At 26.1% G+C, this 19,474-nt stretch overlaps 2 protein-coding genes across 2 annotated transcripts; one reads left to right on the forward strand and one right to left on the reverse strand.

Moving 5' to 3' along the window:
- The first annotated feature begins 7,437 nt into the window (after positions 1–7,437).
- Positions 7,438–13,652, forward strand: EDTP (Egg-derived tyrosine phosphatase). The gene is made up of 7 exons (XM_011499536.1): positions 7,438–7,729; positions 8,108–8,329; positions 8,470–8,804; positions 8,882–9,201; positions 9,711–10,173; positions 11,685–12,011; positions 13,310–13,652. The coding sequence occupies exons 1-7, from the start codon at positions 7,643–7,645 to the stop codon at positions 13,482–13,484; spliced, it is 1,929 nt and encodes a 642-aa protein (XP_011497838.1). The 5' UTR covers positions 7,438–7,642; the 3' UTR covers positions 13,485–13,652.
- A 1,145-nt stretch (positions 13,653–14,797) lies between these two features.
- Positions 14,798–15,858, reverse strand: Pex10 (peroxisomal biogenesis factor 10). Its single transcript, XM_011499568.1, has 3 exons — positions 15,554–15,858; positions 15,233–15,484; positions 14,798–15,151 (listed from the first exon to the last, which is right to left on the reverse strand). Exons 1-3 carry the CDS (start codon positions 15,836–15,838, stop codon positions 14,834–14,836), a joined length of 855 nt encoding a protein of 284 aa, XP_011497870.1. The 5' UTR covers positions 15,839–15,858; the 3' UTR covers positions 14,798–14,833.
- Between the last annotated feature and the right edge of the window lie 3,616 nt (positions 15,859–19,474).

The raw sequence follows: 19,474 nt of genomic DNA on the forward strand, positions 1-19,474 counted from the left end.
CGTAATTATAGTAAAATTTAAAAACATTAAATTTAAAAATAATTATCCATATTAGGAAGCTATGGAAGTGTATTTTTATTAATACAATAATACAATAATATAATACAATAATAATGTATTTAATTATTTACTTTATATTCGATATTTTACTGATAATAATGAAAATTTGACAAATAGTTGAATAGAAAAACTAAATTGAACAAATTAATTAAAAATCTTGTGAAAATCTGAAATTCACAACTATAAAGATTCTATGTTATTTCTCTTTTTTCATATGACAATATAGAATTGTTGAATATATTTAACAAATATTTTACGAGAATTTCTTTTAATAATGTTTATATTGTCATGCAGTTGCAATAATTGATGAAAAAATGTTTTCTTTTTAAAATAATTTCTTGTTTACCTTAATTAGAAAATTATAGTGCATACATAATGAATATTTTGATATTTTATGTAATTATATCGTTGCTACTATATTCTTGAAATATTATCCAATTAAAATTTTTATACATTCGTAGAAGCGCGGTTTTATGCAATTGCTTAGTAATATTTTTTCTATCAACAGATCAAATTTCAAAAGCGATTGCATTATACATATTTACATCGAGCTTTGCGTTATATTTGCTTCTTTATATTATTTGTATTATTATAAATATTTTATAAAAATTTGATTCACTTTATAGAATATAGAATATAATATATAGAATATAATATTCATTTTATTGAAACCGATTATTTTGATAAATTATGTTTTAAAATATTATAAATAAATCATTTAAGTGTTAGCTTTATATGAGGCTGTAAACAAATAATTTTTTTAGTTTTATTTTCAAAATCCGTATCTAATAAAGTTCAATTCTGTTAAATAAAAAAATCCAATAGCTTTATAAGGCTCAATCAATATATTTTTGAAAATATAAATTAATATATAAAAAAATCTCTTAGGATAAGCATGTCATTAACAAGTTGATTCAGTGATCAAAATATGTTTTAATATCATATATTATTAATAAAAAGTACCATAAGAAAAAAAAATTAAACAAATGCAATAATGAAATGCAAAATTCATTGTTTCTATAATTAAGACAAACAGTTCTTCTGAATAATTTATATGTTCGATATTTCTTTCCTTGAACATTATTATTCGTTATGCAATTCAATTTTTGAACTGAGTAAATCCTTATGAGATTGAAAATTATGATAGATTATCCGTTAACAAAATCACGTCTATGATGATATAGCCACAGGAAGAACTTCCCATGCACTCGCTAAGATTTTGCAATGTAATCAGAATATTAAGGATTTCTAGGATTTCTTTCTTAAAGGAGACTTTAACTGATGTCTGTTCTTTTTCGTTGTCGACACAAAGTTATAAAAGGTACTTAGTATATAAAAGCCTCTGAATCCAAGTCATTGAAGGTATCCTTACGCTATGAAATCAATATCACAAAGTTATCTAAGTTATACTCACTCACATGCACGGATAATTATAAATCCAATCAACTAACTTGTTTACCTTTTCATCTTATTCATGTCATGTATAAACTTCCAAACTATTTTTATTAACTAAAATTTTTCAATTTCTAAATTAATCTAATTCTAAATTTCTAAATTAATCATAAAAATAATGCATTAATTTTTTGAATATTATCATATTACACACTAACAAGTTTTACTCAAATTATTTAATTATGTTGGCTTATTTAACAAATTAATTAGAAATTCATACAATGTTCTTTGCAATTATTGATATTGCATTGGCTTCTGTATTTATTATTTAAATAGACTATATACATTTTCTTATTTAATCCTTAAGGTATGCAAGAAAATAGATACTTTATTTATTCTATTATTTAATGTAAAAACTGTATAATCATAAAATCATGAAAATTATATTATTTATTCAAATTAAAATAGTTGTTATTTGCCTATCTATAAATGTATATATTATTTATAATATTTACGTATATTAGCATACGTATATTAGCACCATTAAGAACAATTCAACATTAACTGAGATGTGAATACAATTAGATTAAATCGTAAATGACATTTAATTTTTTTTTATTTCTTATAATGAAAGAAAAAAACTTATTTCTTATGTTTAATAACACTTTTATAATGTTCGAAAATGAAAATATGAAATAAAAAAATTAATCATTACAGGAGGAATAAGATTTTTCATACTACGTATTTAATTTGAAATTAGTGAACCTAATTTAACATACTACATAATTTTATAAACTTACAACCTACTTAAATTTATTTAATATTTGAGTTAATTATTAGTACACATATTAATATCTTTACACACCACATAATAAATTGAATGTGTATTAGAAATTTTTTTATATACTGTGTTTGTATATTATATTATATTAAATAAATACTTACATTATCGTTAATTCAGCTATTTTACATAAATATATTTAAAATAAACTTATTAATTATTTACATAAATTACTTTTCTTAATTAACTTTTCTTATACATTAAATTATACTTTAAATAAGGCATTTTAAATTCAAATCTTATATCCGTAATACTAACCTGATTCGTATTATTTGAAAGTTATGAATATAACTAAACAATATTCCTTTTAAAAAATCAAAATTTAATAATATTAAAAATTATTTTACATACATCCAATTTAGGAACATAATATAATACACGTTAATAAAATACTTCAATTACGTAAATAAATATAATTCATTTTTATAAAATTTCCTTATATCAAAATAAATAAATAAATTTTAATAATATAATTGTACAAAAATAAATAAAAAATTATTTCAATAATTTCGTTATTTAATAAAAAATTAAAATAACAATAGTTCACTGATTCAAATAATTAATATGCAATGTAACAATATAATGTCAACATATACTAAAAATAAAATAGCATTTCTGATATTAGTCATATAAAAATTAATTTAATATGTTTTCTTCTTAAAATATTTTAACGCATCAAGTAATCAGTTAAGAAAAATTGATGAACAAAATTTAATTTATGATATTCATTTGAAATATTTTATACATATACAGTATCCAAAATAGCAATTAAACTATGTATTGTAAAATTATAATGTAATAAATGTAATAGTAATATATAAAATAATAATAAATAAAGTAATAATAATAGTAAGAATAAATAATAAATAAAATGGTAAAAAATTATTTTCATTTACTCATAAAAAATGTAATTAATATACATAATTTGAAGCTAAAGTTCGATAATTTTATCTGATTCTGTTTAGATTAGGTCTAATATTATGGTAGTGTATCAAATATATATACTGCTGAGATTACTTTATTAATTTAATAGTTGAACTAAAATTAATGGAATAATTATAATTTAAATATAAATAATATATAAAATCTATAATTAATAAATATAAAGATTTTCAATGGCTAATAATTTTTTTTTCATTTTTAAATTACAGTAAATACCGGCAAATTATAAAATGATCTAATTTAGATAAAAGAAAATTAAAAATTTCTATGAAATTAGGAACATAGCATTCTATTCTAGTGAACAACAAATATTATTTCTATTTAATTCGAGAATTTAATTTAATTTGAATAAAATAAATTTATTAGTGTTATTAATGAACAAATTTAATATTAATAAGTCTCCTTTATACAATATATTCTAAAAATGTTTTGCAAACAGAAATATCATTAAAATTTTGTTTATACATTATTACAAATCTTATTAGTATGAATACCGATAATACAAACCGATAAGTAAAAATACCGATACTTGAACAATACTTCACCAATAATACTTCAAATAAAATATTTAATTACTTTGATAGCATCTCTTACTGTTTAATTTCGTTTAATTTTCTGAATCGTCAATATTTTTTAAAACTTACAAGAAAGTAATATATTACAAATTTTGATCGTTTTAAATATCAATAATATCTTTTATTACTTATTATTATTACATATATGAAGAATTGAAGTTTATTAAGTAAATTACAAAAGACTATCAATACTGAAGTTATTGAAAAATATGGATTGCATGAAACCAATCCTTTCCTACTTCAACTACAATATTAAAAATGGTTAATTATATTTTGTACTATGAGTACATGTGTTTTATAAACTAATATAATTATTTACATCATTTGATGAATAATTATGAAACTTTTTTTAAGTAAAGAGTAATTAAAGAGAAATATGAGACGTTTAAAAATTTTTTGAAGAACAAACAATAGTTTTTTATTTTCTAATTCGTAGTGCAGTAACGAGTATACAAAAATATTACTTTAAAAGAAAAACGAAAAAATTATTAGTTGATTATTTACAGGAACGTTATTATAAAACAGTTATATATTTTTCGCATTGATCAGAAATTGTTCAAATGTTTATTGTCTATAACTTAAATAATTCAAAATTCCTTTATTTTAATAAAGCTTTAAGTTTAATATAGACATTAATATAATTAAATAAAAGTATAATATTTGAATGTCATTTAATTAAAGATTCTCTCTTAAAAATAGTCAATGGCAAAAAGTTTAATGATTTAAAATAATAATAAATTTGACGTTAGGTAATAATTAATTGTTAAAAATGACATATCTCATTCGTTAAAGTGAATTAATGAAAAATTACATAATTTATCAATCGAATATAATATAAAAAATTAATTACCTATTCACGTATTAGAAAATGTTTTAATTATATAATACATTTATTTGTTTTATTCAGTAGTCTCAGAAGTTTCTGCATTAAATTTTTTATTTTTTTCAATAAATTATAGTATTGTTTCGTTGCATTATATGAATTATGTACATATTAAATTCTTAAATTAATCAGAAACTAAAATATTCCTTTCAAGTCAGATCAACTTTAAGCCACAATCACTTCAAGTAGTCTTATTTCGAGAAGCTAACAAAGTACAAATTATTTTACCCGTAATCTTACCAAGGACTTTGAATACAGTCACACATAATACAAATTAATCGTTCGAAGGTTTAAAAAAAAACATTTGAAAACTATTGTTGACTTTTAAGAAGGTATCAGCCAAATGCCGTTATATTAATTAATTAAAATGTAATTAAATTGTATTATTTTTTAAGACATAAATTTACATGACATAATTGTTAATATAATATACTTATATAATTGAAAACAACCTTTTACATCAATTTGTAATTTTTTATATATACTGAAGCAAGCATTTACTGAGAATAATATTCCCCTTAAACTTTTGAACTCATTGCCAATAAAATGGAATTTGCCAACCTTGCATCAAAACACGATAGATGCCTACGTAATGGAAAAAAGCAATAAAAAACGTTTGTAAAAATGTTATGATAATGTGAAGACGAAACAAACACGGAAGAAAATTATGAGAGAATAGAAACTTAATGCCTCGTGATAATATAAATCTACGCGTCCGCAGTTATGTGATAAAATATACGCAGTGTTGTATAAAAATATATCTATATACATAATAAATTTCAGCTGTAAATATATGTACAGTGTATAGAACACGTTAGAGAGAGACACTCGTGACGCGACCTCGTTCCCTTGTACTCAGAAAAAGAGTAAAAAGAAGTGTGCATAAAAGAAAGATAGAGAAGGATAAAAACAGGTCGCACTCTCCAATAAGAAAACGCAGGCACTGAATAGTATTTTGCTTCGACCCGTGTGTGTATGTATTTGCATGTCCTTCACGTTTTTTTGGATCGCTGTATAATTATTAACAACATTGAGTGAACTATCGTGATGAAAAAAAAAAACAATAAACCTTTGTGAGGATGCACGTACATTTTCAACTGCTTGTATTTTCACATTTCCTTTCAGCTTGTGTACGACGACACACGGCATGCGTGGCTACGAGGTTATGTTCGCTGTCAGAGCCACGAGACTGTGCGCAGCACTCTTTCACGTTAGTTTTTTCTTAAGGAGTCCCGAAGTGTGAAAGTTTCCCTCCACATAAGAGAGAAAAAAATATCACGTAATAGAATTATTTTCAATTTGAGTCGCCCCACCAATTCCGCGCCAATATTTGTTGTGTCACTTATGTTTTTATGAAGTAACCCTTGTGTTTTATTTGGAAATTTATATGTGTTCCTTTTCCTTGTTTTGTGATTTTTGGAGTAACAATAGTTATATTAACTAATTATATGAATTCGAATGTCTCATAAATTTCAAATAATACCCTGGAAGAAATTTCATTGACACTTATCAGTATATATGTAGAATAGAGTAAATTAAAAATAATTTTAATTTGTTGTTTATAATGTCAAGCATGTTTGATGTGGAAATAATTTAATGACAATGAGATTATGGAATTTATTGCCATTGTCACCTTATTATGAATATCTATTCTATAATTGTACTTGTTTTCTTGCTCTATTTAATAAAATTTTATAACCAATTAAGAATCTTATTTTCATTTTTATTTACATTGAAGAAAACTAGTTGAAATTCCTAACCTTGATTAAATATTTAAACAAATGTCAAAATTTCAAAGAATTATAACAAATTTTCATTATAAAATATTAATTAAAAATAACAATCCTATATATTATATTAATACTACATTTCTTGTACTATTTAAACCAAAATTAAACGATGTTAATTATTTTTTTAGAATTAGAAAATTTTATGCAAAATATTGGAACATATATATCTACTCTAAATGATTTTTTATCAAAGGATTTCATAGTTTTTATTGTTAGCAAAAAAATATTTGCATATATATTAGAATATATGGAATTTATTTTTTATAATTGATATGTTTATAATAATTCTATTTCATATCATTAATAGATAAGATAACTATAATTTTAACGTGAATTTCAAACTGATAAATAATATAATTGAATTGATTTTTAGAAATATATAGCATAATATTTATAAATGATCATTATTTTGTTATATGAATAAGTTTTAAAATTACTTTTCCCTTAAATTGTCTTATTACACAAATTTTATTTTAAAATAGAACAAATTAATTTCTCTAAAATTAACATTTATTAGACTATTTCCAAAAATAAATTGTAAATTTATTGATAATAAGATTTATCGCAGAATTGTAAAAATAAAAAGTATTTATAAATAGCAATAGCTTATGATTTGTTGCACTAAAATGCATATTATATACATATTGCATATACACATATAAACATGTCTATCAATTGTATATACTTTCCATTATACTAATCCATTGTTTATGCTTTATCTTTTAATATTATATTAGTTCTTACATATGTAGCTATTTTACTTATTTAATGACTAATTTTATATGAATTTTTATTTCAAAAACTTAGAATAGTTATATTATAATATTTGTTATTATGTTAAATAATATCTTAAATTTGACCTTTATTACATAAATATAGTAATATAAATATTGATACAGATCCTAAATTCTGAAATACAAATTCTGAAATTACCAATTTATTTTCAGTAACAAAAACTGTATTCAAAAATTTATCAAACTGTCCTAAAATCAAGTTGATAAAAACTGTGCATCAAAAGAATTATTGCGAATGAGAAATTGTGATGTTATGTCGTGGATATTAAAATTAGTTCTATTTTATACGTGTAAAACACCTTGGCAGACGCTAATATTTAGTAAATATATTCAACAATTTAACCGTCAATCTGGATTCCATAAATATGACCGATATTACTACCAAGGATTTACATGAGTTACTACAATATTTTTCTAAAAATACTTATAGAGCTAAAGATGCAGATAGTACGGTATGTATTAAAAATCATATTTAGTTACAATAAAATTAAAATCATTATTTCATTGAATTCTCAAATAATTTTTTTTATTTATATAATTTTATAGATATGTGTTTTTATAAATATACGAATTAAAATTTGATTTTATCATGCATATGCATGGATATGTGTGTGCTTGTGTATATCTAATTTTATATATATAGTGTATTCATTTTATAATTGTATATTTTATAATTTAATCAACTAGAATGTAACTTACATCTACATCATCTTCATCAAATTACAACACATACATCTAATATTATATTATATTAATGTTTTGATTTAAATGAAAAGTCTAATAATAATTAGAACTTTAAACAATATCTTTTCATATTTTTCTCATTATAGGGTCAAGCTATTATGCAGAGATGTATACTGCTCGCAGATCTGGACTACACACATACAATAATAAGTAATAATAGTGGTGATTTGAGCGCTCATTATCCCAGTCACCTCATAATTCTAGAATATGAAAAACATCGTAATCAAAATGTCTGCGACACCCCACCACCTTTACAACGAACTACTGAAACTATTTATGAAAGTATCTATGATGTTAACAAATTGAAGGTACATGTAGAGTTTAATAAATAATTGAATAATTCATTTATAATCCTTATCGTTGCTAATTAACGACAACTATACAATAAACAGAGTAATATAAAATTAAAATTAATTAGTAGAAAATTTAACAAAGAATTACTTCTCAGGAGTTAATGAAAAGTGCAAGATTTGCAAGATGTCGCTCGCGATTTCCGCTACCTGTTATATTATATAAAGGAAGGCACGTTTGTCGATCTGCTACATTATCAGGTGGCCCAGAGATTTATGGTAGATCTGGGCTTGAGTATTTTTTTGCTGGTAATGAAACACCTGGAACGCTACAACAACAGGTTGATGATGATAGAACTGGAGAATCTGTGATGAGTGACTGGCAACTTTTTGACAAAGTCAGACACCAAGATATTAAATTATTGAAAACACTTAATGTAGGAACAATAATTGATTTTATGGTAGAGAAAAAGAAAGTTAAATTTGGCATGAAGTAAGTTGCTAGTTTAGTCTGAAATCGAAGCGAAAATGTTTTCGACAAAATAATTAAATTATAATTTGATCTTTTAGTGTTACTTCTTCAGAAAAAGTTGATAAAGAACGAAGGTACTCCGATTTTACAATTATATCTTTGCCGTATCCAGGCTGCGAATTTTTCAAAGAATTCCGAGAAAATGACTATCTGGCCATGGGTTTGGTTTTCGATTGGTCTCAAACACATGTAGATGCTGAAATTGGTGTACCAGAGGATTCAATATCCTCCCAGCTCCGTATAAATTGGGAGCAGTATCAAGTCTGGGACCTAGTCAATCTTACACAAAATTATTTTAAGCTAATTTTAAGATACCTGAACGATAGTAGTAGTGGGATGCTTATTCATTGTATATCAGGTATTACGTTGAATATTTAAAAAGCATTAGCTTACGTCGATGAATTTAAATAGGATAATTTATGGTATTACTGTGTGCTATATTTTAAAGTTTACAAAGTTTATATTTTAGAATTTGCCTTCATCTGGAGAAGAGATACAAGTATTAAAAATTTCTTTTTAATAATTATCTAGTGTACAATAAAATTCAACGATTAGATATAATAAATTTATCCATATAAATTCATTTATTTATATGTAAACATTTGTTTGTGTGTGCTCGCGTTTGTGTATTAATTATAACCTAATAGTTGATAGGGATAGAATATTTACTTTTTACTTTAACTACAATCAAATAGTATTCAGCATATAGATTAAAAATAAAGAAATTTTTTTATAATTGTAATATAACAAACATATATAGATATACTATCAATTTTGACAACATTTGAATATGGAGTTTATAATAAATTACTTTTAAATTGTATTGATTTTTAAAAATAAAGATTTTCTATTAATGCAAATTCATAGGTTGGGACCGTACGCCTCTGTTCATTTCGTTGTTGCGAATAAGCTTGTGGGCTGATGGCGTCATCCACACATCACTAAGTGCACAGCAGCTGTTATATCTGACAATAGCTTACGACTGGATGCTATTTGGTCACGACCTCCACGACCGACTGGCCAAAGGCGAAGAGATTTTCTATTTCTGCTTCTACTTTCTCAAGCACATCCATGAAGAGGAGTTCAGTGTGAACAAACGCCACAGCAATCTTAAGCACGTGGTACTTAGGAACGATAGCGACTCTCAGCTAGACAACGTTATGTTTGATACGGAATCAGTGGTACCACTCAGCTCCGTCAGCTCAAATCTTAGTCTCAACAGTTGCTGTAGCAACGTGAGCCAAAATAGCAGGGATAGCCAGGACAACAATCCCCCCTCTGTCTTCCACTGTACATCCTTGGATAGCCAAGAAGAAGCACATAGCAATGGGTATTTAATCTAATTATCGCTCAAGCAGTTTTTTATTCGTCATTTTTCCCTTTCCAATGACATTCTTACCTTTTATTTTTATTCGCTCTCTCTCTCTCTCTCTTCTCTCTTTCTCACTCTCACTCTCTCTTTCTATTTTTTTCTTTTATCGGAAAGCATCGCTCTACCTTGATGTATGAAGGAAGACAAAGTATGATTTGTTTTAGTTTTAACGATGTTTTGCCTTGTGTTTATTTTAATTTAAACAGCTGCATTCAGTCGAAAGAAAACCATTCGCAGAACAGGATCTTATCCTCGGATTGCATGATCGGGAAATATATCATGATAGGATTTGTACTACTTTACCACACGAGTCTCATTTGAAAGTCCACTAGTAACTTCACGCTGCTTCAAAACGTCTGGTAGAAGATCATCTTGCTTAGGATTGTAACGTTAATCATTTGACCGACAGGTATGTCACCCATTTGCTTATACCCCACCAGTCACTCGCCTACAATATAGAAAATCTTCCACGCGCTGATGACTGTATTCTGCTACTTAAGCTCCTTAGATGAAGTTGTTTCGCATCATAATCTCGTCATTGTTATATGTTTCTAATTGAAACCCATTATGAATTCCAAAAATCCACAAAAGCAAAATAAATCACTTCAGCATCAAATTTTAAAAAGTTGAGAAATTTATGTAAGTCCGAATCTCGTAGTATCCCTTTTCTTTGATTTTGTTTAAATTATAGCTTGCATTCGGTATTACGTCAATAAATATATACATTCCGCTTGTGAAGCTACCAAACACCAACGACCATTAAAAGCGAATTGTGTCGTGAGCCACACTATATGAAGTGGAGATTGAGCTGCCAACAATATATATATAGACACAACTAGAAGATATCAAAGTAAAATAGAGTCAAATAAAAAAGGAGAAAAATTTTATAGAGCGATATATCAATTATTTTAATCTAAAATATTGTTGAATAATTTATTAGTGAACTAAACAAAAAAGTAGAAACTATTTTGTAAAAATAATGTTTTTAAATACACAAATTGAAATGTAAGTATAAATAATGGCATATAAATTGTATAAGTGTATAGTATAAATTGTATAGTAGTGAATAATTCATGGTAGAGAAAAGGCGTGGTTATTGAACTTGATGAATAGCTTGACGATATAAGTTGATATTCTAAAAATTTTTATATAATTGACTTTAATTTTATTGACAGCAACATTTTATCGATTAGGTAAAACTAAAAATTTTCTTTTAAATGACACATTTGCGAAACTTCGTTTTTGAACTTACTCAGAGTTATAAGTACATTGTTATATATAATTTATATAATTATAAATCTCTGTTTAAAAAAAAACGCAAAAAAAAGTAATGCTTTTTCTACTAGAAACTATATCAAGGTAGTATCCTGAAATGAGAAGCATAAACTATAGTCATGTAATATTCAAATGTGAGAACATCGTATTGGAACATCACGTCTAACGTCAATGAAATGTAACTTAATGTACAGTAATGTAATGCCGTGGTCGCTCTACTCTTCATCAAACAAGGATAGCGCTTCGAATCATGGATCGCGATCGCCGCTGCCAAGCAACCGGACGTCCCCGGTGGCGGTACCGGTACCAGGTCGTGTCCGACAACGCAATGAGTCTTCGTCATCCGGCGGTTCCTGGCAGATGATAAGCGGCACCGGAAGTTTACGAGGTTCCACCACCGCCAACGCGCCCAATCTTTCGGACGGCTTACCATGTTCCAGTTTCGCCAGTTCGACCTCCGGGGGCCAGACTTCTCAGGAATCAAGCACAACCGTTATCGAAGAAGATTCGTGCAGCTACTTGTAAGTATGGTTGGTGATGATGGTTGGTGATGATGGAAGTCTATTTATTACATATTTTCTGCTTTATTTAAACTTGAAATGTGCAATGAAATCATTTTTATGTAATTTTCTAAATGATACGTTGTAAATAATACATATTATGAATATTCGTTGTCACCAACATTATACAATTATCAGAGAAAAAATTATATAAGTTAAAATAATAAAGAACAACGCAATTATGGGATCAAGAGTATTCTCTCAATTATGTGTCCGTGCTACGCTCTAAAAATTTCTAAATATAAACGATCATGTGAAACATGTATTGCCTTATTATAAAAATAGGACCCTTTAATACGCATATGGCAAAAAAGTGAAGAGACACTCAAAATTACAAACTCAAGATTTTCATTATATATACTCTAATATCGCGAACCAAAAAAGAACGAGATAAAAGAACCCTTGAAAATTTAAATTATAGTCAGCCGTCTCGAAATATTATAATTCTTTTTAGAATGATAGGTAACAGATGTACTTTTATTAAACTTTTAATATGTGTACTTCTCGGTTTTTAAGCTATGTTACATTTTTAATTTGTTATGACGTGGAAAATGACGAAAAAATAGCTGTCAAATTATTTTTTTTATAATACGTTGTTATTTTTGTATAAAAGAATGTAAATTATAATATTTAGAGATTAAATAATGTCGTATAATGATAAATGCCCGAATATAAATACGGCGTTGAAATTTTACTTGTTTCTTTAAGACACACTTCAATGGCTATGTAATAAATTCTTGATAATTGTATTCATTGATAAGTGATTTAAGTAATAATAACATGAATAATCATAATGATATAATTCTCGTTAGTTAGTAATAGTTATATGCAATATTACTCGTAGAATATTTTACTTCCTGTACAAATATTGAAACTGTTTAATTAATACATTTTTTAATGAATTTATAATTAATTTTAATTTTAATGGCTACATAATAAATTGCAGTTTATAATAGACATTATTCATTCGAATGATGTATTAAATTTTCTTGTGCAGATTCTAAAAATCATAAAAGATTTTTTAGAATTAACATTTTGTTAAAAACATATAATATATAATTTCGCGGTAATTGTAATTTCTATATTTTATCATTGCGTCAGAATGCATCTAGATAATACACCATATACAAATTAAGTAACAATCGAAAGTGCAAAATTGGTATAGCATGCCTACAAGTAGACTGGCGTGGATCAACCAATAAAATTCATATTTATTGGATAATTAAAAAAAAAAGAAAAAGAAAACCTCAAATTTCTAGACACACGAAACGTCAAAGCAGACTCGAGTGCCTGCGTCAGATATTCTACAACGTCTACAATCAGACAGTGGGTTTGAAGATGAAGGACAACTCGGAGACGACGGGCATCGGCCAGTTGCTCGGAAATTTTGCGGAGAAGGTCGGCATACTATCGGTGCAACGTACGTCCTTGTGACATGAGACGTACTTCAGCAACGGCTCGATTACACCACGAATCATGGATTTATAACGAATTATCCGGGCCTTAAGCTATAAGAATGACATATGGAATTCGAAGCATGAAAATGCGACTAAGATCCTGTCAAAATTTTATCGTCGATTTTCTTTCTCTTTTTTTTTAAAACGCGCAATGTATATTATTTCTTTAATTAATTTAATGATCGAAATTTTTGTAATTTTAATAATTAACTTGTAAATGAAATCATTAGAACTGTATACAATTTTTAGTCAATTGTCTTCTGATAATCCTAAATGAATTAGGATGTTTTATAGTGATATTCATAATGAAGTTATACATTTTTCATACAAATTTTTTAATCATAAGTAAAAAGATTAATTTTCACAGGACTGTAATATATGCTTAAGTATTATCAAAAATTATAAATTAAATAAGCATACGTGTGTGAGTGCTAGTATGAGTGCGTTGCGACAGAGAGAATGTGTGTGCACATACATGTGTATGCATATGCATATATATAGCATGAATCCAGAGAATTGTATGGAAAAATTATGCATTCTTGTAACTCGAGGCCCAATAACAAGAAATTGAGATTGACTATTTCTGATATTCTGGAAATTTTATAAACGATGTTAAATAAGTGGAACAACATGATTATTGTACATTATTATTTATTATGGGTAAAAGTTACAAGAAACATAAATAATTAACGAAGATGAGTAGACGCGCTGTAGAAGCGCGCAATGTGTAATATAACTTGATATTTTTGTATATATTGTGGAGTCAATAATACGTACATATATATATATATATATATATATATATATATATATATATATATATATATATATATATATATGTGTGTGTATGTGTGTATGTATATATATATGTGTGTGTGTGTATGTGTATATATATATATATATTTCTTTTTTCATTTTTAATTAGTACGCTTAGATTAGAAGATTATTTATTATATTTCATGAGAAGATTACATCGTGTAGTCAATACTTGCCTTTTACAAATGTATTATTTGGTAGGAAGCATGTGGTGCTTATCTTTTTGCAGATTTCAAATATATTTTTCATATTAGTTATTTTCAAAACTTTTAAAACACATTTACTGATGTATCATTTACTGTAAAGATGAAAGAAACTTATGTAGATAAACGATTAAAATCAGTTTTTTTATTTAATTTTCTGCTTTCTTCTTTCTTTGCGTATCTTATAAGTTCGTAATAAAAATATTAAATATATTTAAAATTCATATACTTGTATAAAATATGTTCTCTTTCACTTTAGGAATATTGTACATGATTATTAATTTTAGTAAGCAATATTGTACTTCAATTACAAATTCATTAATGGAACAATTCGGGATGAAATTACAGTTTCTCGACAAATAGGGCATTGACTTTTAGTTTGTAGCCATTCAGTTAAACAATCCCAACAAAATAAGTGTCCACATGGAGTTGTGCTAACCGATACATACTCTAAGCACAATTGACATTCACTAATTGAGTTATTATCAAACATTGTGTCTTTATTTATAATTTCCAGTTTAGACTTCTTAGATTGCCAAAGTTGGAACAAACACCGAGTAATTGTTATGAAACCCAAAATTCTTAGAATCCAATTGAGATTATTATCCGAAAGTGGTCCATATATCTAAAAACAAAATGTTTGGAATTTTAATTACTCTATTTAATATATATTTTTCAAAAATAGTTAACGTAAAATAAAGTTTACTTTTACATAATCTATTCTAGTTACTCTTCTTCCTATACTATAGTATCTTCCAAAAATATAAAATAATCCCCGATGAACCATAGTTAAGGTAGGTAATACAATGCATAATTTATTAATAAACATACTTAAAAATAATTTAGTTTCAGATTTTAAATTACAGTCATTCTTATTTACAGTGATTTGTAATTTTTTAAATATTTTAATTAATATTTCTTCTCCAAAATAATCAAGTATTGCTGACATTATCCTTACCTATGAAATTTTTGTTATAAACTCATTAAATGTTTTATCCAATTATGTAATTATATAAATTTTATGTACCATTAAAGAAGGAATTTTGTATTTGCTTAAATTTGCTTGTATTATTCCAGTATATTCTTCACCGAGAGTTTGATTACCTAATCCTGAAGTAAATATAAAGTAAAGTAATTTTGCAGATATGTCAGACTTGGTGTAACGTGAAAAATTCCTGTACAAATTATATCTGTGTAAAATATCAGTTATTCGTTCACTCATATCAGATATTAAATCATTATCCCTTTGGTAAGATCGCAAAATTTCTGCTTGGTTTGCATTCCTTACATTTTTATGAACTTGATGTGCCATATTTAATTCTACACTTTGGTCCTTTAAAGATAAAAAATTTCTTATTAGTTCAAATTTTTACTATGAAAAGATTTTAAATAGAAAAGAAAAATTCTACTCGCTTTATTATTTCAAAGAATATATTATACTAACATAATCTAAAATATTTACTTATTATGAATTTTTAACCTTACTTCCTTATGAAAATGTTGCACCTCAACCTATTTTTGTTGTTCGTAACAATCACGAGATACAAATTAATAAAACAGCACCGAAGACAGTAAAGAGGAAAATTATAAATGAAGATCAGACTAGACTCATTAGATCCTTTATGTCACCCACGCTTTTCGATATTTTTTCCCGCGCCTGAGCAATAAAAACAGAAGTAACGCGTATACAGCCTTACTATGCATTATTAAAATACATATTTAAGATAGTGAGGTATGTAATTAATTAATCCCTTATAACTAGTAATCAAAACTCTTGCAAGACATTGCATCTACTGTTAAGAAACAATCAACTTCACTAGACAGCACGCTAGACTTGTCAATTTGAAGATAACAAGATGGTGGGTGTTGATGTGCGTTATAAAGTGTATCATGAAAAAATAAAAGGAAACATACTCCGGCATCTGCACTATGTTTTAAATCTAAAATAGGACGTAATAACTGACATTCAATTTATTTATCACTGAAAAGTAAAAGTCTCTTTCTTATTTCGATTTTTATATACATCAACAATAAACTCTTCGTTTAATTAAATCTTATTATAAGTAAATAAAAAAAAATTATCGAAATAATTTTAAAATTTATTTTACGATTAAATAAATAAAACCGCTATATATAACTGTAAAGTACTTTTTTTTAATAGAAAAAAATTCTGTATTATACATACTCGAAAATCTCCATAAAAATTTTATTTATATTAAATGTTTGATATAAATATATAATCTACATTTTCATAGAGGTCTTTAATTTGCTAATAATTGTTTGTAAATACTAGTTTTTATACATAAAAGCGAATACATTCATTCTTCATACCATTGTATCAACTCAAAGCCAATACATACGAATACCTATCTCAATCCCACTTTTGTTCCACTTAAACTTAATTTACTTATAAAAAGCCGTATGATTATAAGATTATAATTATAATTCATATATATATATATATATATATATATATATATGTGTGTGTGTGTGTGTGCGTGCGTGCGTGAGTGCGTGAGTGCGTGCGTGTATGTGTGTGTAATTTAATAATTTTTTTAATTTTAGATAAATTATTATACGTAAAAGACAATACTAATACGTGTCTTGCTATATTATAAAAAATATTCGAACATTAAAGCGTTTCAGACTTGGAAAAGAGATTGGACAAAAGTGTAAGACTGCCAAAGATTACTACTATTCGATCCACTATTTTCACGTCGATTTCAAAATCGTTATGTGCAATTCTGCTCCAAACAATGTTACGTAGTTGAATGGAATAGAATTAAGTTAGAAAATCGTAAAAAGATAATAAAGAACAATGTGTTGAAGGATGAATAAATAACAGTGAATTATTTTATTCAAAAGACAACAAATAAATAAAACGCCTTCGTATAAGAGTCGACTTTTCAGATTTTCTTCTTTCTATTCCAACTTGAAATTAGTAAAATTACAAATAAAAATAGCAACAAGCAATACACAAGCAAAAATAAAAATTATATGATAGTATAATAATGAGAGCTCCGGTGCTAAAAAGGCTTTTATAAATAATCGATTCGAAGCCAAATGTAATATGCAAGAGCTTCTCCGTAATTTTCCTCTGAGATTCGTCTAGTCTAATTAGTTCATTATATAATGTTGATAGGTAGAGGTTGGTAGATTAATTGGTCTGTATTGTGAGTAAAAAAAACAAGGTAAAGAGCAATCAACGGAAAAAGAGCTCGAATTTAGCTTTCGTCGTTGTTTGTTTCAGTGATCACTTGCTCATGAATATTTGCTTGTCTCATACACTACAGCCTCTCGAGTCGATGATTATTTCTGTTTGAGCTTTCTTTTGTACTCTTCAAAAATGGAAATACTGACTGGCTTGTATTCACCACTACATACAATCTGTCCATCAAAGCCGGAAAGAACCGATAGCTACTCCTGTATCTTACTGTGTCTCCTATAACTCGCTCACTCTTTTTTGTCGTTCATCCATCGTAGAAAAAAATTTTCAACATATTTCTCTCACCTTCGTGGATTTTTCTTGATACACCCTCTTCCTTCCCTCTAAATACATCGTCAATGCGATCTATCGTGTTTGCGGGGAAAACATGACCTTGAGCTCATCGTTGCTGCTAAAATTAACTACGAGTCAACCGATCGCAACTTCTTGTAAACAAACAGAAGATGTATAAGCAATGGAATTAGTAGTTTTTAATTTAAATATTTTTCAATGGCATTTATAGCATTGATTTTATAGTTTCAAGTTGAAAAGTTTAATTATTATTCGCTTCATCTTATAAAATTATTGATTAATTAATAATTGGTTTAAATTTAATTGCACTTTCACGATATTATAATTATTGTGTAACTAAAGCTTTTCAATGCAAGATTGTTTGCAAATTTAAATGTGATTTCCTTAATTTAATATAATTTAATAAATAACAGTTTGAAACAAATTGAAACCTCTCTTTTATTGTTAAAACTAAAACCTTGGCAATGTGGAATTAGTTGAAAAACGAACTGAGACTTGGCGGTCAAAATACATAAAATTCATTAAATTCCTTTAAAATGTTTTCTTGATAAACTATGATTTTTTAATGATACGAACTGATATTCCAAAAAATCTTTTAATTTTAATAAAATATTTATTTAGGTCATATTTCCAATCCATCCGCTCACACTAATTTCTTTAAACTGCCTGTCTAAACAAATGATAAATATAAAAATAACAGCAATACTGTATCATTTTTATTATACTGCGCTCATTTGTAAATTTAATTTCTTTTGCGCGAGTTCAGTATATAACAGCGCCTTCTCTGTTGTGTGCAAGATATATTGTGGTATTGTAGGTCGACCTTAACTCACATGGAATCCGTAGCGTGGCTCTCAACACAATCATAACCTTGCGTACCATATATTAATAAACAAAATTTCTACTATATTTACTTATGTTATACATTATGTGCAGATTTTTTATCATCTTATATTAAGTTAATAATTTAAATTAATACCACGGTGAAAGATTTATTTATATAATATAAGTCTTTAAAGAATGTTACGAATCACAATAAAACTCAATAATAGTACAATTATAAATTTTCTAAATGCATAAGAACAATATAGTATATATACGCAGAGTGTCATTTATTATAGGCATTCGCATATACGGATAAATTTCTTTAAAATTATGCACGTTGGTTTGTTCGGTTGATGTTTTAATTAATATTAAATTTTTAAATGAATTGTTATATATAATTAAATTATATTGAATATGATTTGAATATGAAAGAAAATTTTTTATATTTGGCAATATATGAATTTATATTTTATTGTTGCGCACAAATTAATATAATTGTAAAGCACAAAGTCTAAAGAAATTATTTCAAATAAAATATAAATATTAATGATGAGATTTGAATTATAATCTAGTTTCATCGCAAATGTAATTTTGTTATAGCTTAAC

Source organism: Ceratosolen solmsi, unplaced genomic scaffold (assembly GCF_000503995.2).
Source record: "Ceratosolen solmsi marchali unplaced genomic scaffold, CerSol_1.0 scaffold10, whole genome shotgun sequence".
Classification (NCBI taxonomy): Eukaryota; Metazoa; Arthropoda; class Insecta; order Hymenoptera; family Agaonidae; genus Ceratosolen; species Ceratosolen solmsi.

Bases quoted from the DNA above. Each gene is read 5' to 3' on its own strand.
- EDTP (XM_011499536.1), top strand. From the start codon at position 7,643: ATGACCGATATTACTACCAAGGATTTACATGAGTTACTACAATATTTT. The intron at 7,730-8,107 runs GTATGTATTAAA...TTCTCATTATAG, and splicing joins CTAAAGATGCAGATAGTACG to GGTCAAGCTATTATGCAGAG. The intron at 8,330-8,469 runs GTACATGTAGAG...ATTACTTCTCAG, and splicing joins ATGATGTTAACAAATTGAAG to GAGTTAATGAAAAGTGCAAG.
- Pex10 (XM_011499568.1), bottom strand. From the start codon at position 15,838: ATGGCACATCAAGTTCATAAAAATGTAAGGAATGCAAACCAAGCAGAA. The intron at 15,485-15,553 runs GTACATAAAATT...AAAATTTCATAG, and splicing joins ACAAAATTCCTTCTTTAATG to GTAAGGATAATGTCAGCAAT. The intron at 15,152-15,232 runs GTAAACTTTATT...TTTTGTTTTTAG, and splicing joins CTAGAATAGATTATGTAAAA to ATATATGGACCACTTTCGGA.